Source organism: Heloderma suspectum, chromosome 1 (assembly GCF_057233095.1).
Source record: "Heloderma suspectum isolate Gila_16-S chromosome 1, 16-S_ref, whole genome shotgun sequence".
NCBI classification, from domain to species: domain Eukaryota; kingdom Metazoa; phylum Chordata; class Lepidosauria; order Squamata; family Helodermatidae; genus Heloderma; species Heloderma suspectum.
Window position 1 is genome coordinate 316,106,399 of NC_139458.1, and position 18,459 is coordinate 316,124,857.

General features: G+C 42.0%; 1 protein-coding gene across 1 annotated transcript in view; it reads left to right on the top strand.

Moving 5' to 3' along the window:
* The window catches only part of GRIK2 (glutamate ionotropic receptor kainate type subunit 2), a 733,647-nt gene that overhangs the window by 293,533 nt on the left and 421,655 nt on the right, over positions 1 to 18,459 (top strand). Inside the window, exons 4-5 of the mRNA XM_084827187.1 lie at positions 11,067 to 11,248; positions 15,150 to 15,203. Of these exons, the coding sequence (XP_084683313.1) occupies positions 11,067 to 11,248; positions 15,150 to 15,203 (236 nt within the window). The remainder of the gene's footprint in view (positions 1 to 11,066; positions 11,249 to 15,149; positions 15,204 to 18,459) is intronic.

Here is an 18,459-nt window from a genome sequence, read left to right on the forward strand (position 1 = left end):
TGCTCTGGGTTTTCAAACCGCAATATAGGTTACCTGAGAAAGCCAGTAACACCTTGGTTGACTGTCTCCATTCCTTTCTTGGTATCTCTGTCTATACTCCCATTTTGTGCCACTGTGGGAAGCATGAAGAGATGCCCTGGGCAAAGTAGGCACTTTCAACAAGGAATGCAAGTCCTTCAGTCATCCCCATCTGTTATGTTTGATATGTGAGAAACCAGCATAGGCTGAAAATCCAAAGGCAATTGGGTTATAAGGATCAAATGCACTTTATAAGTGGACATCTTGGCCTGACCTCCTGAATAATCTTCTCTGCAGGAGCTCAGGGTGATGTTTGTGTCAATCCCCCATTGACACAAACACTATGAGATTGGTTAGTTTGAGAGTCAGTCATGGAATGGCAAAAGATGACCTAGTGAGCAAGGATTTCAACCTCCATCTTGATCTCCTTGGCCTAAATTTAATACTCTAGCCACATACCATATTGGCTGTCATGGATGTTGCTTTACAAGGCTGTTGTGTCATTAGCAGTGCCTTTATATTTTATATATCATTTGTAGAATGATACAAATTCTGTAGAGATTCCATGTTCTTTACTCTTACAACAGACTGTTAATAATGGGTCTGTGCTAGATACCCACAAAATGGGTCCCAGGCTCATTTTCCTGAACTAGCAGCCATTCTATGCTCAAGTAGAAACAAGTATTTATTTATTACATTTATATCCCAACTTTTTTCCTCTTGCAATGCACCCAAGGCGGCTTACATGATCCTCCTCCTCTCCATTTTATCATCACAACAGCCTGTGAGGTAGGTTAAACTGAGAGTCAATAACTGGCCCAAAGTCACTCAGTGAGCTTCATGGCCAAGTGGGGACTAGAAGCCAGATCTCTTGAGTCCAAGTCCAACCCTCTAACCACTGTACCACACTGGCAGAAATGGTAGAAAAGTGGTCCAATATTTGCTGTGTTAGGATACAGCCAGGAGGTTTCTGTATATTTATTTTTTTCTTATAAAAAATTGGCATGCCTATTCAGTGCTAATAGTTAACATTAGATTTACTGTGGTGTGAAAGCCCTTCTACTGGGAACTGGACTGAAACCATTTCAAATCTACTTCACTGAAAACATGCTGAAATGCTCTCAGATGATAAAGACTGAACTGTTCCACATTCCATTAATGATTTCCTAAGCTATCCTTCCACTTGCATTTTGCTCTAAAAACTTGTGCATCAAAATGCCTATAGAGCATTCCAGTTTAGTGTAAAAATCCTTTCTTTCTTTCTTTCTTTCTTTCTTTCTTTCTTTCTTTCTTTCTTTGTGGAGTTGCAGGGAGAGAGGTATGAGCTAAAAATAGCTTGCAGTGCCCAAGATAATCTGGTAGTTTATCTATTTCTCCAAACAGTAAAAGCAAGTGGGTCCTTTTTTAGTTACTAACTTTAATATTTAAAATCCAAAATGGTTTTGAGTTGCATAAACGAAGAAGGTATTTTACAAAGTATGATCACATATTTTAAGGGTATTGTAGTAAATACCCCTCTCTTTTTTAAGTAAGCCCTTTTACAACAAATTCTCACTTTAGTGCGTAATGGTTTTGAACATCCTCAAAAACAGATCCTCAGTATCTTATAAACAGAAGCATAAACTTGGAATATCATAAATGCATTTCAGTATATACTACGAGAATATTGTTAGTGTTGGCTATACCATGGATTACTCTACCATGGATCGATACCAGAAAGTATTATGGTTTTGATTAGGAACATGGTGTGAAATTAAGCGTGCACTGTCAGATTTAACTCTGAGGGTCAAATTACATCCTTAGCATAGTATGTAGCTGAGCCTGATCTTTTTCTTTACTGTAGAGTAACTGTGTGCAGCCCTGGCTTGGACTGGGACCAGAATTCACCAGGAGGGGAGGATTAAACCTTCTTCTCCTTCATCAATCTGCTTCCTGAAATCCCCCACCCCACCCCCAGAATGTGGGAATTTAAAAAAAGAAAAAAAGCTTCCACTGACTCCAATGAAGACTTTTAAAATATTTTCATGATGGGCGGGGGGCGGGGGAGGAGGAAGAGCAGAATGTGGGGAAGCAAAAAAGTAGAGGGAAAGGTTTAATCCTCCCGTTATGGTGTACACTGATCCCGATCTGAATTGGGATTACACACAGTTACGCTAAAGTAAAGAAAAAGATCAAGCTGAAATACACACTACCCAATGTGTAGTTTGACCTTCAGCAACTTAACTGTTAGAATAACCTCTGTGATACAGAGTAATTCTTCAAATCAAAACATTGCAGTTTATTTCCTAGTATTTTAGCATTGTGCTTTTAGAGAAAAGGGGATTTGTATGGCAAATACCATATAAAACAAATAATTTGCCTGCTCATTCACTACATTAAATAAAATGTAAAATGATAAAAAAAGTGTCTGTGAATTTTATTAGCCATTTGAAATAATACCACATTCCATTCCATTCCATTTATTATATTCCTGTACTGCCCCATAGCTGAAGCTCTCTGGGCGGTTCACAAAAATTAAAAAAAACCATTAAAATACATTATTAAAGTATAAAACCATTCATGTAATGACATAGAACAAATAGCACACAGAACAACAGCATATATCTAATCAATTTAAAACAATCAGCGAGAAGCAATCAAAGAGACTCCTTATATGCTACCAAATGCCTGAGAGAAGACAGCAGTTTTAACCTGGTGCCAAAAAGATGACAATGTTGGCACCAGGTGGGCCTCATCAAGGAGATTATTCCATAAATGGAGGGCCATCACTGAGAAGGCTTTCTCCCTTGTTTCCACCCTCCAAACCTCCCTCAGAGGAGTCTCCCAGAGGAGGACCTTAGATGCAGAGCATAGTGTACAGGTCGGTTCATGCTGAGACACGCATTCCATCACGTACTGTGTGGTCCCAAGCCGTGTGAGGCTATATAGGTCAGTGTCAGCACTTTGAATTGGGCTTGGAAGCATATAGGCAGCCAGTGCAAGCGGGCCAGAATCAGTCTTATATGCTCGGACCTTCTGGTCCTTATAAGTCTGTCTGCTTCATTTTGCATAAACTGAAGCTTCTGAACCATCTTCAAAGGCAGCCCCACATAGAGCGCATGCAGTAATCTAGTGTGGAGTTTACCAGAGCATAGACAACTGAAGCCAGGTTATCCCTGTCCAGATAGGGATGTAGCTGGGCTACCAAATGAAGTTCATAGAAGGCACTCTGTGCTACTGAGGCCACCTGAGCCTCAAGTGACAAAGATGGCTCCAGGAGGATCCCTAGGCTACAAACTTGCTCCTTCAGAGGGAGTACAACCCCATCCAGAATAGGTTGAGCACCCTCCATCCAGTCAGGAGAATCACCCACTTACAGCATCTCAGTCTTGTCTGGATTGAATTTCAGTTTATTAGCCTTCATCCAGTCCATTATTGCAGACAGGCACTGTTTCAGCACATCCACAGCTTCACCTGAAGAAGATGAAAAGGAGAAATAGAGCTGTGTGTCATCAACAACATACTGATGACAATGCATTCCAAAACTCTGGATGACTGCAGTCGACAGTTTCATGTAAATGTTAAATAGCATGGGGGACAAAACCAACCCCTGTGGAACCCCATACTGGAGAATCCATGGGGCCGAGCTGTTGCAGAACTCAGAATCAGAGAGACCACGGAGTGAAGGAAAAAGAGTTTCTTTATTTAATGCGCGGGCTTAAGGCTGGAATCATTTCCAAAGAGCCAGAAGCCCCGATTTACATCAGCACATTGTTTTTATAGACATTGTGACACATATGAAATGGCTCCTCCTCCCCCTCCCGTGTGGGGTTGCAGTCTTCAACATTTCCTCTCTTAGCACCATTGTTTATATCCCAGGAACTGGGTTATAGGCCATGATAAACAAAGAACATAATATGCAAGAACATGATATCCACTATTCTGACCTTAGCCTTGCTAACTAGATAAGACATTCTTGCGTCTTGTCAGCTTACAGACATATATTTTAGAGAGCAAGAGCTCAGCAAGAACATGAAGCATGAGACTGCATGAGGCTACTTAGTCTGACCCCCGATATGGCTGCTACATTCCCCCCTTAAATGCATAATTTCATTATAATTATAGCATTTCTGATAGCCATACAAAGCTTTTTGTGACATACATATTACTTAGCCTCTTGTTGGGCTATTAGAGCGTAGAGGGCAGTAGTTTTATTAGCTGAGACATAAAACAGATTGGTTAAACAGCGCATAAGACAAGGAACGCAGAGACATAACTGAACTCTTATTAACAACACTGGTAGAATTAGGATGAACAATGCTTCAAGCCAGCTAAGATCTGGAAGCCAAGGGGTTAACTAATTTAGCTAATTGTTTTGTCTTATTGTTTTGTTATCTACTATATTGTGCAGCTTGTTGATCTGTTCATCTACAGCATTGCCATTATCAGTTAAGTTAAAGCAACAGAGCTTTTGGTGTGTCTCACAACTTAAATGATGAAGAAGGAAGAGGTAATCTATACCAGCTCTATTTTCTAGAACTGCACCTCTTAGATCACGCAACTCTTTATTTAATAATGACAATGCTTGTGAGGTGGCATTTATGCTTTTGGCTAAGCTGCAAGCTAACCGGTTGATCTCCAGACCATTAGCCAAGGCTAAACCTGGAACCCCAACCAGTGACATTGCTAAGGCCAATTTTTCTGAGTCAGAATATAACTGCACATGACTATTACAATTTTTAGTTAGTTGGAGTGCTCGAGGCTGCCGTCGACGGATTTTCTCGGGCCACGGGGGAAGAATTGGCACCAGGCAGCTGAGGCAACATGGGTGGTTATTAGACAAGTTGGCAGGAATGAATGACCAAGTGCGGGAACTACATGTCTAAAACCATCCATGAGGCAAAAGTATGTGGGCATCATTAAAAGATATGTTTTGAATTTCATTACAGTGGAAGGGGGGGCCAGGGATAGCTTTACATTTTCTGGAAAAATTTTGACAATTAAGCATTCGTGCACACGTAGCATTTGTTTCAGCAACGATGGGGGTACGTACATTCTGTAGGGGGTAGGATCTTTGCAACTACGCCCCAATCAGCATTTTGGGAATAAGTCAAGCCTATACCATAATTGCGTAACATGGTATCTTTTTAAATTTTCTCAGGATGTCTACAGACAGGTATTAGACAAGAGCTAATAAGCCTGTTTGCAGGTATATCTTTTGGTAAACAAAAATGTTTTATGTCTTCTTACTGCTTTTTCAGAATAATTTTTAAAGGATTTTTAGGATTTCTGTTTATAATCTATTTCCCCCCTCTCGCTCTTTTGACTCGTGTCTAATGTATCCAGAGTTTAATTTCAGCTACTTTTATAGCTGTGGGGGTGGAAAGTATAACAGTTTTTGGTCCTCTCCATCTGGGAGTTAAAGGGTTATTTTTTCCCTCTTTAACTCATACTTTATCTTTTGGTTGGAAAGGGTGATCTGTGATGGGAATTGGGGCCTATTTTCTAAGACAAAATGACGCTGGGCTTGAAGAACTTTGCCCAGTGTTTGGACTTCTTGTTTAAGGCTAACGTTTGCTTGCTCTTGATGCTACTCCAGTGTCAATCATGAAGTCAATGTCACGGCCCTTCACAGTGGCAGCGACCAGGGGCTTCCCGGGGCTGAGATTAAGGGGGCCCGGTCTGTCTTATTTAAGACTTTTGGCTTTAGCTATTTTAATGAAGGGGGCTTCTTTATACATTTTTATAGACCCCTGCTTTTGCCAGTGTGGTTGCCCACCAAGCTGTCTCCTTCTTCGCCCATTCTGGCCCCTTTGGTTTTCTCTTTTGTATTTGATTTATTTTATTTGGGCATTCATGCCACTAATGTCCATCTTGTCTGCACTGGGCACACTGGTTCTTTCTTAAGAATCTTTTGCCTCTGCCGGGTCTTCTTCTTTTCCTCTCCCACGTCTTCTTGGGCCTCTGGGTCGAGGGGGGTATACTGGCGATAGGCATTTAAAAGACGCTCTAAGTACTCTCTGGGGGCTTCGGTGGCACCTTGCAGCACTTCAGACACTTTAGTCATATTAACTGACTTTTTTATACTTGCTCTCATGGCTTCTAACAGCAGGGTTTGATACTGGGTGAGGCGCTTTAGCCCCACTTGTGTGTTGGGAGAGAGAAATCTCTCCCTCCGTCTCTTGCTTTTTCTTTCTTTTGCTGATCTGCCTGTATTGCAGATTATGTTTCAAACTTTCTATATAACTCTCCGCTCTATGCACTAGCCTTGTCTCTTTATTTGTCTTTTTTGCAAGTTAAACTCACTTACTTAAACCTTTCTACTCTACACTAGTCCCAATGACGCACATTTGGGATAGGCTCTTCTTCTCCTTCTAGTTACATTTTCTCATCTTAAAGAACTATTACATTATTGTGGCTACTTTACCCCCAGGTAATAAGCTCTAGGCATAATCAGCTGCTTTTAATTCACCCTGGGGCAACTATGGCCACGCTTTTTCTACAAATGTTCTTTCTCTTTCTTCTTGTCAACCACTGGGAACCACACTCAGTATCATTTGGAGTTGCAACTAACAGTAAAAACATCTGCAAATATCACATATATTTTATGATATCTAAGAAATCAGAAAATACAAACAAAAAACTTTTTTTTTCAATTTAGCACAATGAATGGAAAACACTTCTTGCATGGTAAGGCATGATGGAGCAGATCCAGCTGTACACTGAGCTGACTACAAACACAGACACATGGTCTACAGCAATGAGAGTTCAAGTTTATGAAAAGCTTCACAGCACTGTCCATGGCAAGTCTCTGACAATTCAAAATTTTAGTCCATGTGCAGAGTGTCTCTAAAAAGCCCAGACGATGATGGAGGCAAACAGAGAAGGCTCTGGGCAATGAAGATGAGATGTTTCCAGCAAAGGATCCCCACTTCTGCATCAGGTTAAAAAGGGGAAGTGTGGCCCTACACCCCTTCTGACAGACAAGGGCCTTTAACTTTTTAGCAAGGCCTCTTTCTAAACAGAGCGGCACAGCTCAGCTCTCTAGCCGTGATGCTTTAACCTGGGCAACTCCTCTGTAAATTTTATTCTACTTCTGTCAGGTTCTCACAGACATTTTAAAAACTTACTCTTTTTTCCCCTCTCTTTTAACCTGGTACACGAAAGCAAAGTGCCAAAACTCAGGATGCTGAGGGGTGATGGGGCATCGCTTTATACTTGCATTTTTTTCAGGCAGCCATTAATCTTCTTCGGGGAGGCGGTGGGGTGATTTGCAGGACTTCAAAGGCAAGCTTCCCAGTTTGTTTGTATTTGTAAATCCCAAGATTAAAACAGGACACGATGAGGTACAGGGCAGCCAAATCTTTGCTTTGGCACGGGCAACAAATAACTCAGGTTAGCTTTCTTCGCTGGGGTCTCAAACAGGAAAACAGTCTTAATTTAAAGTTGTAACATCACTGACAGCGTCAGCCAGCCAGCTACACAGATTTCACTGTTTTTCAAGACAGTTACTCCAATATCTTCTTTTCTTCTCAATCAGGTTGGGTCTCCCAGCTTACACAGTTTATTGCAGCTTCCAGGAGCATGGTAGTAGCATAATTTTGGCTTGGCCAGGAACATGCTGTCTGGTTTCTCGGTCTCTTCAGCACACACACTCAGGCAGTTTAACACTGGACACTCAAATCAGTGAGATTTCTTCATTGCAGGGAATCCCATGGCAAAAGCTTAATGGTTACGCTCTTCAGAAATCATATAGCTGATGGTCAGTAGCTACAGGCTCTATGCAATTTTAACACAGTTCAAAGCTAAACACGGTTACCTTGACAGAGATCTTCAACATGGTCTCTCCGCTTCATTCTGCCTTGGGACCGTCTTATGGCACACTTTCCACTCGAAGAGGGGTCTAGCCTGTGCCCTGGGGGCTGATTTTTCACCTTTATTCCATTTTGCGCCTTCATCTTCCGGGTCTTCATTTTCAGTTTCCATTTCTTAGGGATTTCATCTCAATTAGGCGAGGTGATGATGTTGCACAACTCAGAACTTTGTGGGCAATTCTCCTCCTCCCCTCCTGGCGCACTAGCTACTTCTTCGGCCTCACACTCCCACGCTTCGTTAAAAGCCAGGCTGTCTTGCAACATTTCTCTGATTAACAGCCTCAGATCTTGTTCTTGTTCTTGTTCTTGTTTTTTCTTTTAGCTCGGCCTTGAGCTTTTTGCTGTTTCCTCTCTTTATTCTGAATCCTTTTAAAAAAATCTTTTTTTTTTTTAACATACATCTCAAGGGGGTGCAAGTCTTGCTTCCCCCATGTCCCATAGCCTCCCTCCTAAGATAAAGACAGACACAAGGAGGGAAAGGGGATCGGTCAGTGAGTAAGGGATCTCACTGGCCGACACAAAAGGAATTTCACACCACGCACTTCGCTACTGGCCTGGGCACCCGGCCGGTCAACGGTATACGACAGAAACCGCAGTAGCCACTCACACAATCATCAATTTTCATCACTTCATTCATATGTCCCTGCCACCCAGTTTTCCCACTTTTCACTAGAACGGAAAGCGGCTTCCCCAGCTTCCTGCTGAGTACTGGCCGGCTGAGTACTGGCACCCGCTCGGGGGTGTGATCAGACCCCCCTTCTACCCGCAAGGGGTAGGTTCTTTTGTATACGTATACTAACACTGACCTTCTTCATAAGGTGGGGCTCTCTTTTTTTCTGCCCAGTGGCCTTTCTCCCTAAAGGCGGGGCCCTCTTTTACTCCATACTTGCCTTACTCCTGAAGGCTTCTAATGTGGGTTTCAACTCAATTGCAGCTGCGATACAGGCAGGGCTCAAGTTCCTTTCTCCGCTTCCCAAGGTTCTCTTGCTGCTTGCTGCCATTTGGACGATCCCAGTGCAGGCCCTCTCCCGTTTACCCGACAAAAAGGTCGGTGGCGCCAAGAAAGGGAAGCGTGCGCCGAGCTCTCCCTCCCGGTGCGGCGATTAAGAGCAGGCAACTGCCACCTCTCTGTCTCAGAGCCTGCCACATCCGAGTCACGGCACCATTTATGTTGCAGAACTCAGAGTCAGAGAGACCACGGAGTGAAGGAAAAAGAGTTTCTTTATTTAATGCACGGGCTTAAGGCTGGAATCATTTCCAAAGAGCCAGAAGCCCCGATTTACATCAGCACATTGTTTTTATAGACATTGTGACACATATGAAATGGCTCCTCCTCCCCCTCCCGTGTGGGGTTGCAGTCCTCAACATTTCCTCTCTTAGCACCATTGTTTATATCCCAGGAACTGGGTTATAGGCCATGATAAACAAAGAACATAATATGCAAGAACATGATATCCACTATTCTGACCTTAGCCTTGCTAACTAGATAAGACATTCTTGCATCTTGTCAGCTTACAAACATATATTTTAGAGAGCAAGAGCTCAGCAAGAACATGAAGCATGAGACTGCATGAGGCTACTTAGTCTGACCCCCGATATGGCTGCTACAGAGCAATATTCCCCAAGCACCATCTCCTGGAGCTGACCCTCTGAGTAGGAGTGAAACCACTGCAATGGCCTCCCACTCCCAGCTCAAACAATCATCCCAGAAGGATACCACAGTCAATGGTGCCAAAAGCCACCAAGAGATCAAGGATAAGCAACAAGGTCACTCTCCCCCATTTTTCTCCCAACATAGGTCATCATACAGGGTGACCAAGGCTGTTTCTATGCTAAACCCAGCCTGAACCGTAACTGAAATGGATCTAGATAATCAGTCTCAGCCAAGAGTGTTTGGAGCTGGATGGCAACCACCCACTCAAGAACCTTGGCCGGGAAAGGAACATTTGCCACTGGCCAAAAATTATTAAGATTTTCCTGGTCCAGGGAGAGCTTCTTTAGCTTCAAGCTAATTGCCTACTTGGCCTTTAGTGAAATGACTGATCTGACAAAGAGTATTAGTATGCCTTAAAGGCATCCTAAACATAATTTTAAATAAATAAAATAAATGCATAGATGTCCTGAGCAAATATGGGACTCCATTCCTTTTAGTCTAAGCAGGCAAGGCCATGTTCTGGGCAAGAGAGGAAGCCATCCAAGAGTTCACCTTCTCCTAACAATTAAGTAGCCAGCTTCTAAATGTTTCATTGCCAATAAATCAACATGGTGGTGTTTCAACAACAACAACAACAATAATATAATTCACAATACTTTAATATTTTTTCAAGGCGGAAGAAAGCAATATGAGTAGGTTGCTTACTATTGCTTAGTGTCCTGTTACCATGGCATTGTTGCTACCTCATAAGCAGGCTATTGCTAGGAGCGGATTGAGCATGCTGTTGCTGCTATGGATTTATCACCAAAAATTATTTTGCATGGCAAGGGTTTCTTGTGGCTGCCTCAACTTATTTTGATTGGACATGGAAATGTTTAATCTTCTTGGGAGCTACTAGTGTAGAAGGTTTTCCATTCAACAGGGTCATTCCGCACTCTAATGCCTCTTCTGTGTCATGGCAGCCAATTTCAACCCCTGTCATGCAGAATGTAATGAATGAATTACTTTAATGAATGAAGCAGCCCTAATTATGTGATTAAGGAGGCAAAACTGCTTTAGAACATTGGTGCAGATTATGCGAGAATGTTCCATGCTGGTCTAATAAACCGAGTCTGCATGTAAACCTGATAGATTAGCCACTTGGAATAAATAGTGTGATTACAAACTAGTGAAGCATATTGGTGTAAGTGAATTAGAGTTATGCTACATATTATTTGGTGGAAAATTCCCTAACCCCCAGATAAGGAAGATTTGTCTAAATCTCAGAAGGTAATCCCAACTCAGGATGCTTAGTGTCTATCAGTATTGCAAAGAAGGATGGGGACAAGCTGTGAGAAGGAAATGCTAGGAGTCAGGAGGTTATTTTTAAGCATAAATTTCCATATGTACATAGTGGTGAGTACATGAAAAGGAAGAGAAGTTGTGTGTAGGGGGTGCAGTTCAAAGGTTATGATAAGTCAGCCTCTTCTGCAAGGTCTTATTCTCAGTTGAATAACTTATCTTTTGGCCTGCTTTCTTCTTTTTTTCCTCTCCTGAAAAAGGTCTTATTCGATTGCAAGAGCTTATTAAGGCTCCATCACGGTACAACCTGCGTCTAAAAATCCGCCAGTTACCAGCTGACACAAAGGATGCAAAGCCCTTGCTCAAGGAGATGAAAAGAGGCAAAGAATTCCATGTCATCTTCGACTGCAGTCATGAGATGGCAGCAGGCATTTTAAAACAGGTAACCATCCCTTTTCTTAAATGTATCTCCCCCCCCCCCGCCACCCCTTTACTAAGATACAGTACAGCCAACATTTGTAAAACCTGGTTATGATGGAACCTAGTGAGCAATAGCCACGGTTAGTGAAACTGCATATTTAACACTAAACTATAATGAAAATAAACCAGGGAAGAATAAGGAACACTCATTCCTCAACTGACCGGCTGCTGCCCTACAGTCAAATGTCCTGATTTACTTCTACCTGTTGTTCTTCCCATCATTGTTGTACTTTCATCATTTAATTTCAAATACAATTATTTGAAAGTTCAAACACTACCAGTCAGTGCCTCTGTGCTGGTGTGCTCAGACTGCTTTGCACTCCACAGTTCCATGTTCTCTGATGTATTTAGTGTTGACAGAGGTCCACATGCCATCCCCTGTCAACAGCCCAAAAGCAATAGTGTTTTAACATGTTAGTGTGACAGAGACTTTTAACTGAGAATGAGATGGGCACAGGTTTTAGGGGAAGGGAACCTGTTATGGCAATATTTATTATTTAATGCATTAAAATTATTAAATCTATAAACCACTCAACTGGCAAATGCCCTAGGGGTGGTTTTCAATCATAAAAAAAACAATGCAATAGCAATCAAAATAATAAGTATAGCAATAAATATATCAAACTATTACAAATATTAAAGAGCCAGGAGTAAAGTTCATAATCAGAGAAGCAGATTTAAATGCCTGCTGAAAGAAGAAGGTCTTAATATGGCATCTAAACATATGCAGTGAAGATGCTAGGTTGGTCTCTCTGGGAAGGGATTCCACAGACAGGAATTACAACTCCAGGGGCTCTTGTCCTGTGCTAGGGTGCCCAACCATGCCCAACCTTGACACCAGCCACCATTCAGTTCAACTCTTTGAGCAGTGGTGATGGAATCTTCAAAGAAACCTCCTCTGTCTCCCATGGTTTCCTTTGTATTCACACACATGAATACAAAGATCGTATGTTTTGTCTGTGAATGGAGGGTGCTTCTATCTATGGGAAGTGGGTTGTGCTCGTGGTAGGGGACTTTTTGTGAGCAGAAGGACCTGTTCCATAAGCCAGCAAATTCTTCCATGAATGAATGTTCCTTCTGTTCATGGAGCAAAAAGTTGGGATCCAAGCCATAGCTTCTTTGGGTCACAGCCTAAAAGTGTAACTAAAATTGCTTACTCCATTTGATGATTCATACACTTTAAACATGTTCACCAGGTCCAAAATGTTTACTAGGCTGAAGCTAGCTAAAAACCCAGCAACCTGAACAATAAGTTAGTCAATCAGCTAAGTTGCATTATTTATAATGTACCCATGGGTTGTAGGTGAACAGCAAATGTGGCTTTTAATAGTATCCATGTCAGCAAAAAGAAACGGGCACTATGTATGGATTAGAGCAAAGCAGGACCCTTGCCTTATAACCCCTCTCCTTTGCAAATAGTAAAAGGCTTTTCTTTGCTGAATCATCTCTTTACCATTTACTTAAGAGAGAGGATTTGCATAGTGCTCCAGATGAACAAAACAGATTCTCAAGCTTCTTCAATATGCAAAAAAAGGAACATTGAAGCAGAAGTGCCGCTCTAGAGTTCTTTCTTAGGCACGTCCCCTTTGCATTTGACTTATGTTTTTAGAGCTTTTCCCTTCCATATTGATATTTAAGACAGCAGAACTAGTTAATTTGAGAACACAGTATCCATGTGTTTTCCCCTCAATCCTATTTCAGTTGATACTGTATGTAACAGCACAATGACAGTTTCATATTCTGAATCCATGCCACATATATGCTGCAATGGAGAGCATTATGTCCAAGGGCTTCTCATAAAAACCACTGTATTTTAATACTCCTGTCTATTTCCACACATTTTATGCAGGTTGTCTTAAGAATCATTAGCATTTTTTAGACACCTGTCTAGAGTCCAGTCTTGCATTTGCCAAAGCCTTTGATGTAGGGAAGAAGGAAAAACATGGCTGCCTCTCTACACTGGATTCTTTGGAGCACGTGAGGTAGCATAGCTGAGCTGTTCTAGGTTTGCCACCTCACATAGGAACATAGGAAACTTCTTTATTCTACCATTGGTCCCTCTAGCCCAGTGTTGTTAACACTGACTGTCACTGGCAGTGGCTCTCCAGGAGGCAGGAGTTTTTCCAACCCTACCTGGAGATGCTGGGGATTGAACCTGGGACCTTCTGCATGCACAGCAGGTGCCCTACCACTCAGCCACAGCCCCTCCCCCTGAGGCCTCTGATGTGGGGAGGGAGAGGCAAAGATACGGCTGGAACCCTGCACCAGACTCTTGGAGCTTGCAAGTTAGTCTAGCCCAGGCCTCCCCAATCTGGTACACTTCAACTGGGAGTTGATATTTTGGATTTCAACTCCCATCAGCCCCAGTCAGCATGGCCAGGGATCCTGGGAGTTGTAGTCAAAAACATTTGAAGGGCACCAGCTTGGGGAAGACTGGTCTGGCCTGTTCTTATTCCCCTCTCTTCATGTTGAAAGCATTGGGGCAAGGCTGTTGTGTGTCCCTGGGACATCACTGGACTGTGCCTAGCCCAACCTCACACACCCAAGACTTCCAACATGGGGAGGCGAGAACACTGCAGTCCAGGACACCTCCTGCATTCAGAATAGAGAATGGTATCCACTGTAGAATTTGCATAAACAGTGGAACAGAATGAGAGCTTCCTACTCCCAAACTATATGTGGTCTATAATTGTGTGGCAGCAACAAACGCTCTCCTCCACAACTCTGAAAAGTCCAGAGCGTAAGATTAAAAGTTTAAATCCATGCTGTTTAAAAGTATTATCCATGCTGTTTTCTTTGTTGAGTCTGAGCTACCAGAATGGACTATTGGTTGATATTCCTCTGTGTATACATACCCTGTTTGGCAATTTTTTGGGCCCCCTTTTTCAAATGTGTTTCACAGGAGGGGCAATGCAGGGAGAAGGCACATTGTTGGCACATATTCAAGAAGTGCACCTTCCTGGAACTTGCCATTCAGGGCTGAGCAGTGCTCTACTGTGAGCCTCTTCACAGCTCTAACTGGCTGCAGGTTCAGTGCCATTTTTGTCTTGTTCAAAATAGCCCTTTTCCTCATACTTACAATGATATCATTGATCTGGCAATATGATGTCACGGAGGGCAAAGGAAACCAGTTCAAACTTTGGCAACAACATTAGACTCAGCCTCACATGTTAACCAAAGAAATAATTATGAAAAATCAAAAATACACAGCTAAAGTTGATGTTCTGTTTCGACAGATGGAGGGACACTTGTTAGTTGGATGGTACCTCTTGAATTACAGTTCTGATGTCTGATAAGATCCATTGATGCAATGAAGTGTGGCTTCAGTGCTCAAAGGTAGTGCTAAATTAGGAGCAGGGGAGTGGGGAGTGTTTAAAACTAGCTGCCAGCACTTTTTAAAAAGCCTTTTTGATTGAATAATATTGTTTGCTTGGAGTAACACTGCATTTTTCCCATTAGGTATCCTTTTCTGGTGAAGACATATAATAAATACAATTAATGGAACCATCCTCCATTCCGATTTTTGGATGGCAACTGAAATGCTCCCATTAATATGTAAAACTATAAGCTTCTTTCACATTTGCAGCCCTAAACAGTCTGCTAATAATCTTTCTATCAGCAGATTTGGTTCATAAATTCCTTTAATAGCCAGTAATCTGCTCTAACTGCTAAGGAATGATTTGCTTGACCTAACTTTAGTATGATTCCAGCCTTATAGTTTCATCCCAATCGTATTCTTCTGGGAGCTTTTCATTATTGATATAGGTGTGATTAAAAGCAGTTATAGGTAACCGCAGAAATATTAAAAGCAATGTTATGCAACTTATAAAATGTTAACATTGTGTGTACTGGATTTTTTTTAGGCATTAGCAATGGGGATGATGACAGAATACTATCATTACATCTTTACCACATTGGTAAGTAGCTTATAAGAACATGCTGACAGATTCAGACAAAGGCCTTTGCTTTCTTAATTATATTACTTGACAAAGTAAAAGTGGTCTCTCAGGAACAGGAGGGAAGAAGTACTGGATGTTTTCTCCATTTGATTTTGATACATTGCAGTGGAAGCTCCTGAGGATGGTTTAATTAATGTTCAGAGATATTAACTGAACATTAATGGGGAGGGGGAGAGGAGGGGGGATGGCTTTTAATAGCTTTGCAGACTTTTTTGTTGAAGGAATGCAGCATGTAATGAAGAATGAGTAGTTCTCTCACCCCCTCTTTTTTTGGGGAGGGGGCATTTTTGATCCTATTTGTTTTGTAAGCAAATTGTCTGTAAACAATTTATCACATTTGGGAACTTGAAGCCCAAAGTACCATTTAAAGCTTAGAGTTTGGCTGTTGTAACTAGATGAAGAAAGTTCTGAACTATATTGAATAAATATATATATAAATATATCTCATATTCCAAACTGCATGAAGGATGCCCAAACTGTTTCCACCCAGCTGGTCATGATAACACCTGAAACTTTAAGAACCAGTGCCTATGCTTTCTTTTTTCCTTTCCTCTCACCATCCCTTTTGCTTTGTGCATCATCTTCATCTTTTAGACTATAATCCTCAAGGCACGAACTGTCTTACTGCTGATCTTTTTAAGCTGTTTTGAGAGCATTTTGTCTAAAGAGTGCTCTGTTTTACTGTTATTTCTTGTAATGATTTTAATTATTTATTATTTTATCTTATTTTCCTCCTGTTATATTGTATTTTTAATGGGAACCACTTAGGGATTTGAATATATTAAGCTGTATAAAAGTATTATGAACAAATAAAGTGCCGTAAAAATGCTATAAATAAATAATAAATACACACATCATTATAAACTGCTTTAGCCCTTCTTGTACACCTGATGGCCTCCTGCAAGAGCAGACAGGAGTAAGGAGCAAAAGCCCTCACCTGTTGTGCCCCCAATTGCCTAAACTATAACGGGAACAAAAAAGTGGGATTGTGCTTTTGTGCCCAAGACTGTGGCAGAATCTTGTCATCTCCTTAGGGACCCACAAGTGAGCAGGCTGTGTTTGGAATGCTCACAAACAGCCAGAAAACTGCATTACGTTTTTAATGGATATACATTGTAAAAGCTATAGAACACCAATCTTTAAAGCAGGGGTCAGCAATGTGATCCCTGCGGGCACACCAGTGTCTGCCCAGAGTCCCCAATGTGCCCACCAGACTCCTTACGTCCCCCTCCAGTCACTTCCTGATTCTCCTCCTCCTCCTCCCATCCATTTGTCCATCTGCCCTCACCGCTCGCTGCTTAGCTGCCCAACAATTTCGCTTCCTCCCCTACGTCCTCCTTCCCTGCTTTGCTAAGTCATTTGCCATGGGGGATTGTGGGTGGCATAGTCAGCAGTGGGAAGGTAAATCTCACTCTGAAGGGGAGGGGAGGCAAAATGAAAGGGAGACAAAGTTTTTGTCCTCCTATTGTGCACAAAAAAAAAACTTATTGTGTAGCTGGGATCACATCAAAGCCAAGTGAGGGCCTCTTGCTGCTCCCATCTTCGTGAGAGACATTCTTTGGAGATGGCAGATGGCTGTGGGCCAGTGCTTTCATTTGTAGCATGCCCATTTTATGGTGGTGCCCAGGACAGTTTCTCAAATTGCCAAATGTGTTCATGTGCCCGGAAAGGTTGCCTGCCTCTGATCTTAAGGAACAGAAAGGAACATACAGTGCCATTGAGTGCCATTAGCCACCTTGAGTGCCATTTTTTGGTAGAAAGGCAGAGTACAAATAAAATAAATAAAATAAAATAAATACAGGAGGAAATACACCATCAGTTACTCTGAGCCCAGATAGCATTTAGAGCTTTAAATTTCAAAAACAGCAATTTGAACTGAACCTGGTAAGTAACACTATAAGGCAGGGGGAGGCAATCTTTGTGGGCTTGTGGGCGCATTCTGAATTTTGAGGAAGTTTTGTGGGCAGCATCACAACATTGGCTGCTCTTGGCGTGTGGCACAGCAGCACACTCACTCGCCCACACACTCCTGGCAAAGAACTTCATTGTGATCACTGAGGGCTGGCAAAGGAAGAGGATTTGATTATTGGGGGGTGGGGGAGGAATATAGAATAACAGAAACACACACACACCATTCATTCCTCTACTCATTCACACAGGCAGCAAGCAAAGGAAGGATTCTGCCTTGCTCACCCAGGGAAATCCAAAACTCCTACACTTAGGAGGTCATGGCTTCTGAAGGGCTTCAAGAGGGTACCCAGACTAAGACTTTCTCAGTGGTGTGCTCTCCTTTGAAATTCCTTGCTGAGTGAGGTCCATCTGGCTGACTCTGTCCTGCATTTTCATAGATCTATCAATGCTGTATTTTTATCATCATCATCACCATCATCATCATCCTTGTTGTCATCCAGGAGGGCGTATGTGAGCTGGGGTACTATTATTGATTTTATAATAGTTCTGCCGGCTTGAATTAGGGATGGACAAATCTGTCCGTTTCAGTTTCTCCCAGTTTTTGCATTTTTCAATCTTAAGTTCGGTTCATCATGAACCTTGAGAATTTCTCCGGTCTTAAGTTTGGTTCATCCCAAAGTTTGAGAAGAAGAAAGAAAAGGTTTGCAAGTGCATATTTCTCCTAATATATGCATTTTCTATGCATTTTTGCCTAACATACACATTTTTCCAAGCAATTTTCTTAATACAATGCACTTCTGAATGTTATTTTCCCCAATATATGCTTTTTTTCTGGTTAGAGAACTCCATTGCAAAACTCAGATCCAACCCTGACACACTGTTACGTTCTGAGAATAGTTGACTCTGCAAACTCCGATACCACCACCTGTGATGTCAGGATGTAATTAGGCATATAAAGAAACAGGAAGTGGCTACAGCTCCGTGTTCTTTTCTCCCTCTACCCAGTAGCATAAGCATAACACATGTTGTGCGCTTCTCTGCCCCAGTTCCAACCAGCCAATTATGAGACTGAGCATGAAATTTCAGCAGGATAAGCACACATGTGAAGCTGTCCTTGGTATCTGTGTTGATCTGACAGTGAATGAAAATACTTTGTCTACAGTTTGTAGCAGAGTCCTTCCATAGTGCCGGTGGTTTCCAGCCATTTGTTGCTTGCACCATGTCGAAAAAGCAAGAGCTCCAGAAAGAGACATAGCTCTGCATTCCGTCAGAATACTGTAGTAACCTTTGTGGTTTTGAGGAG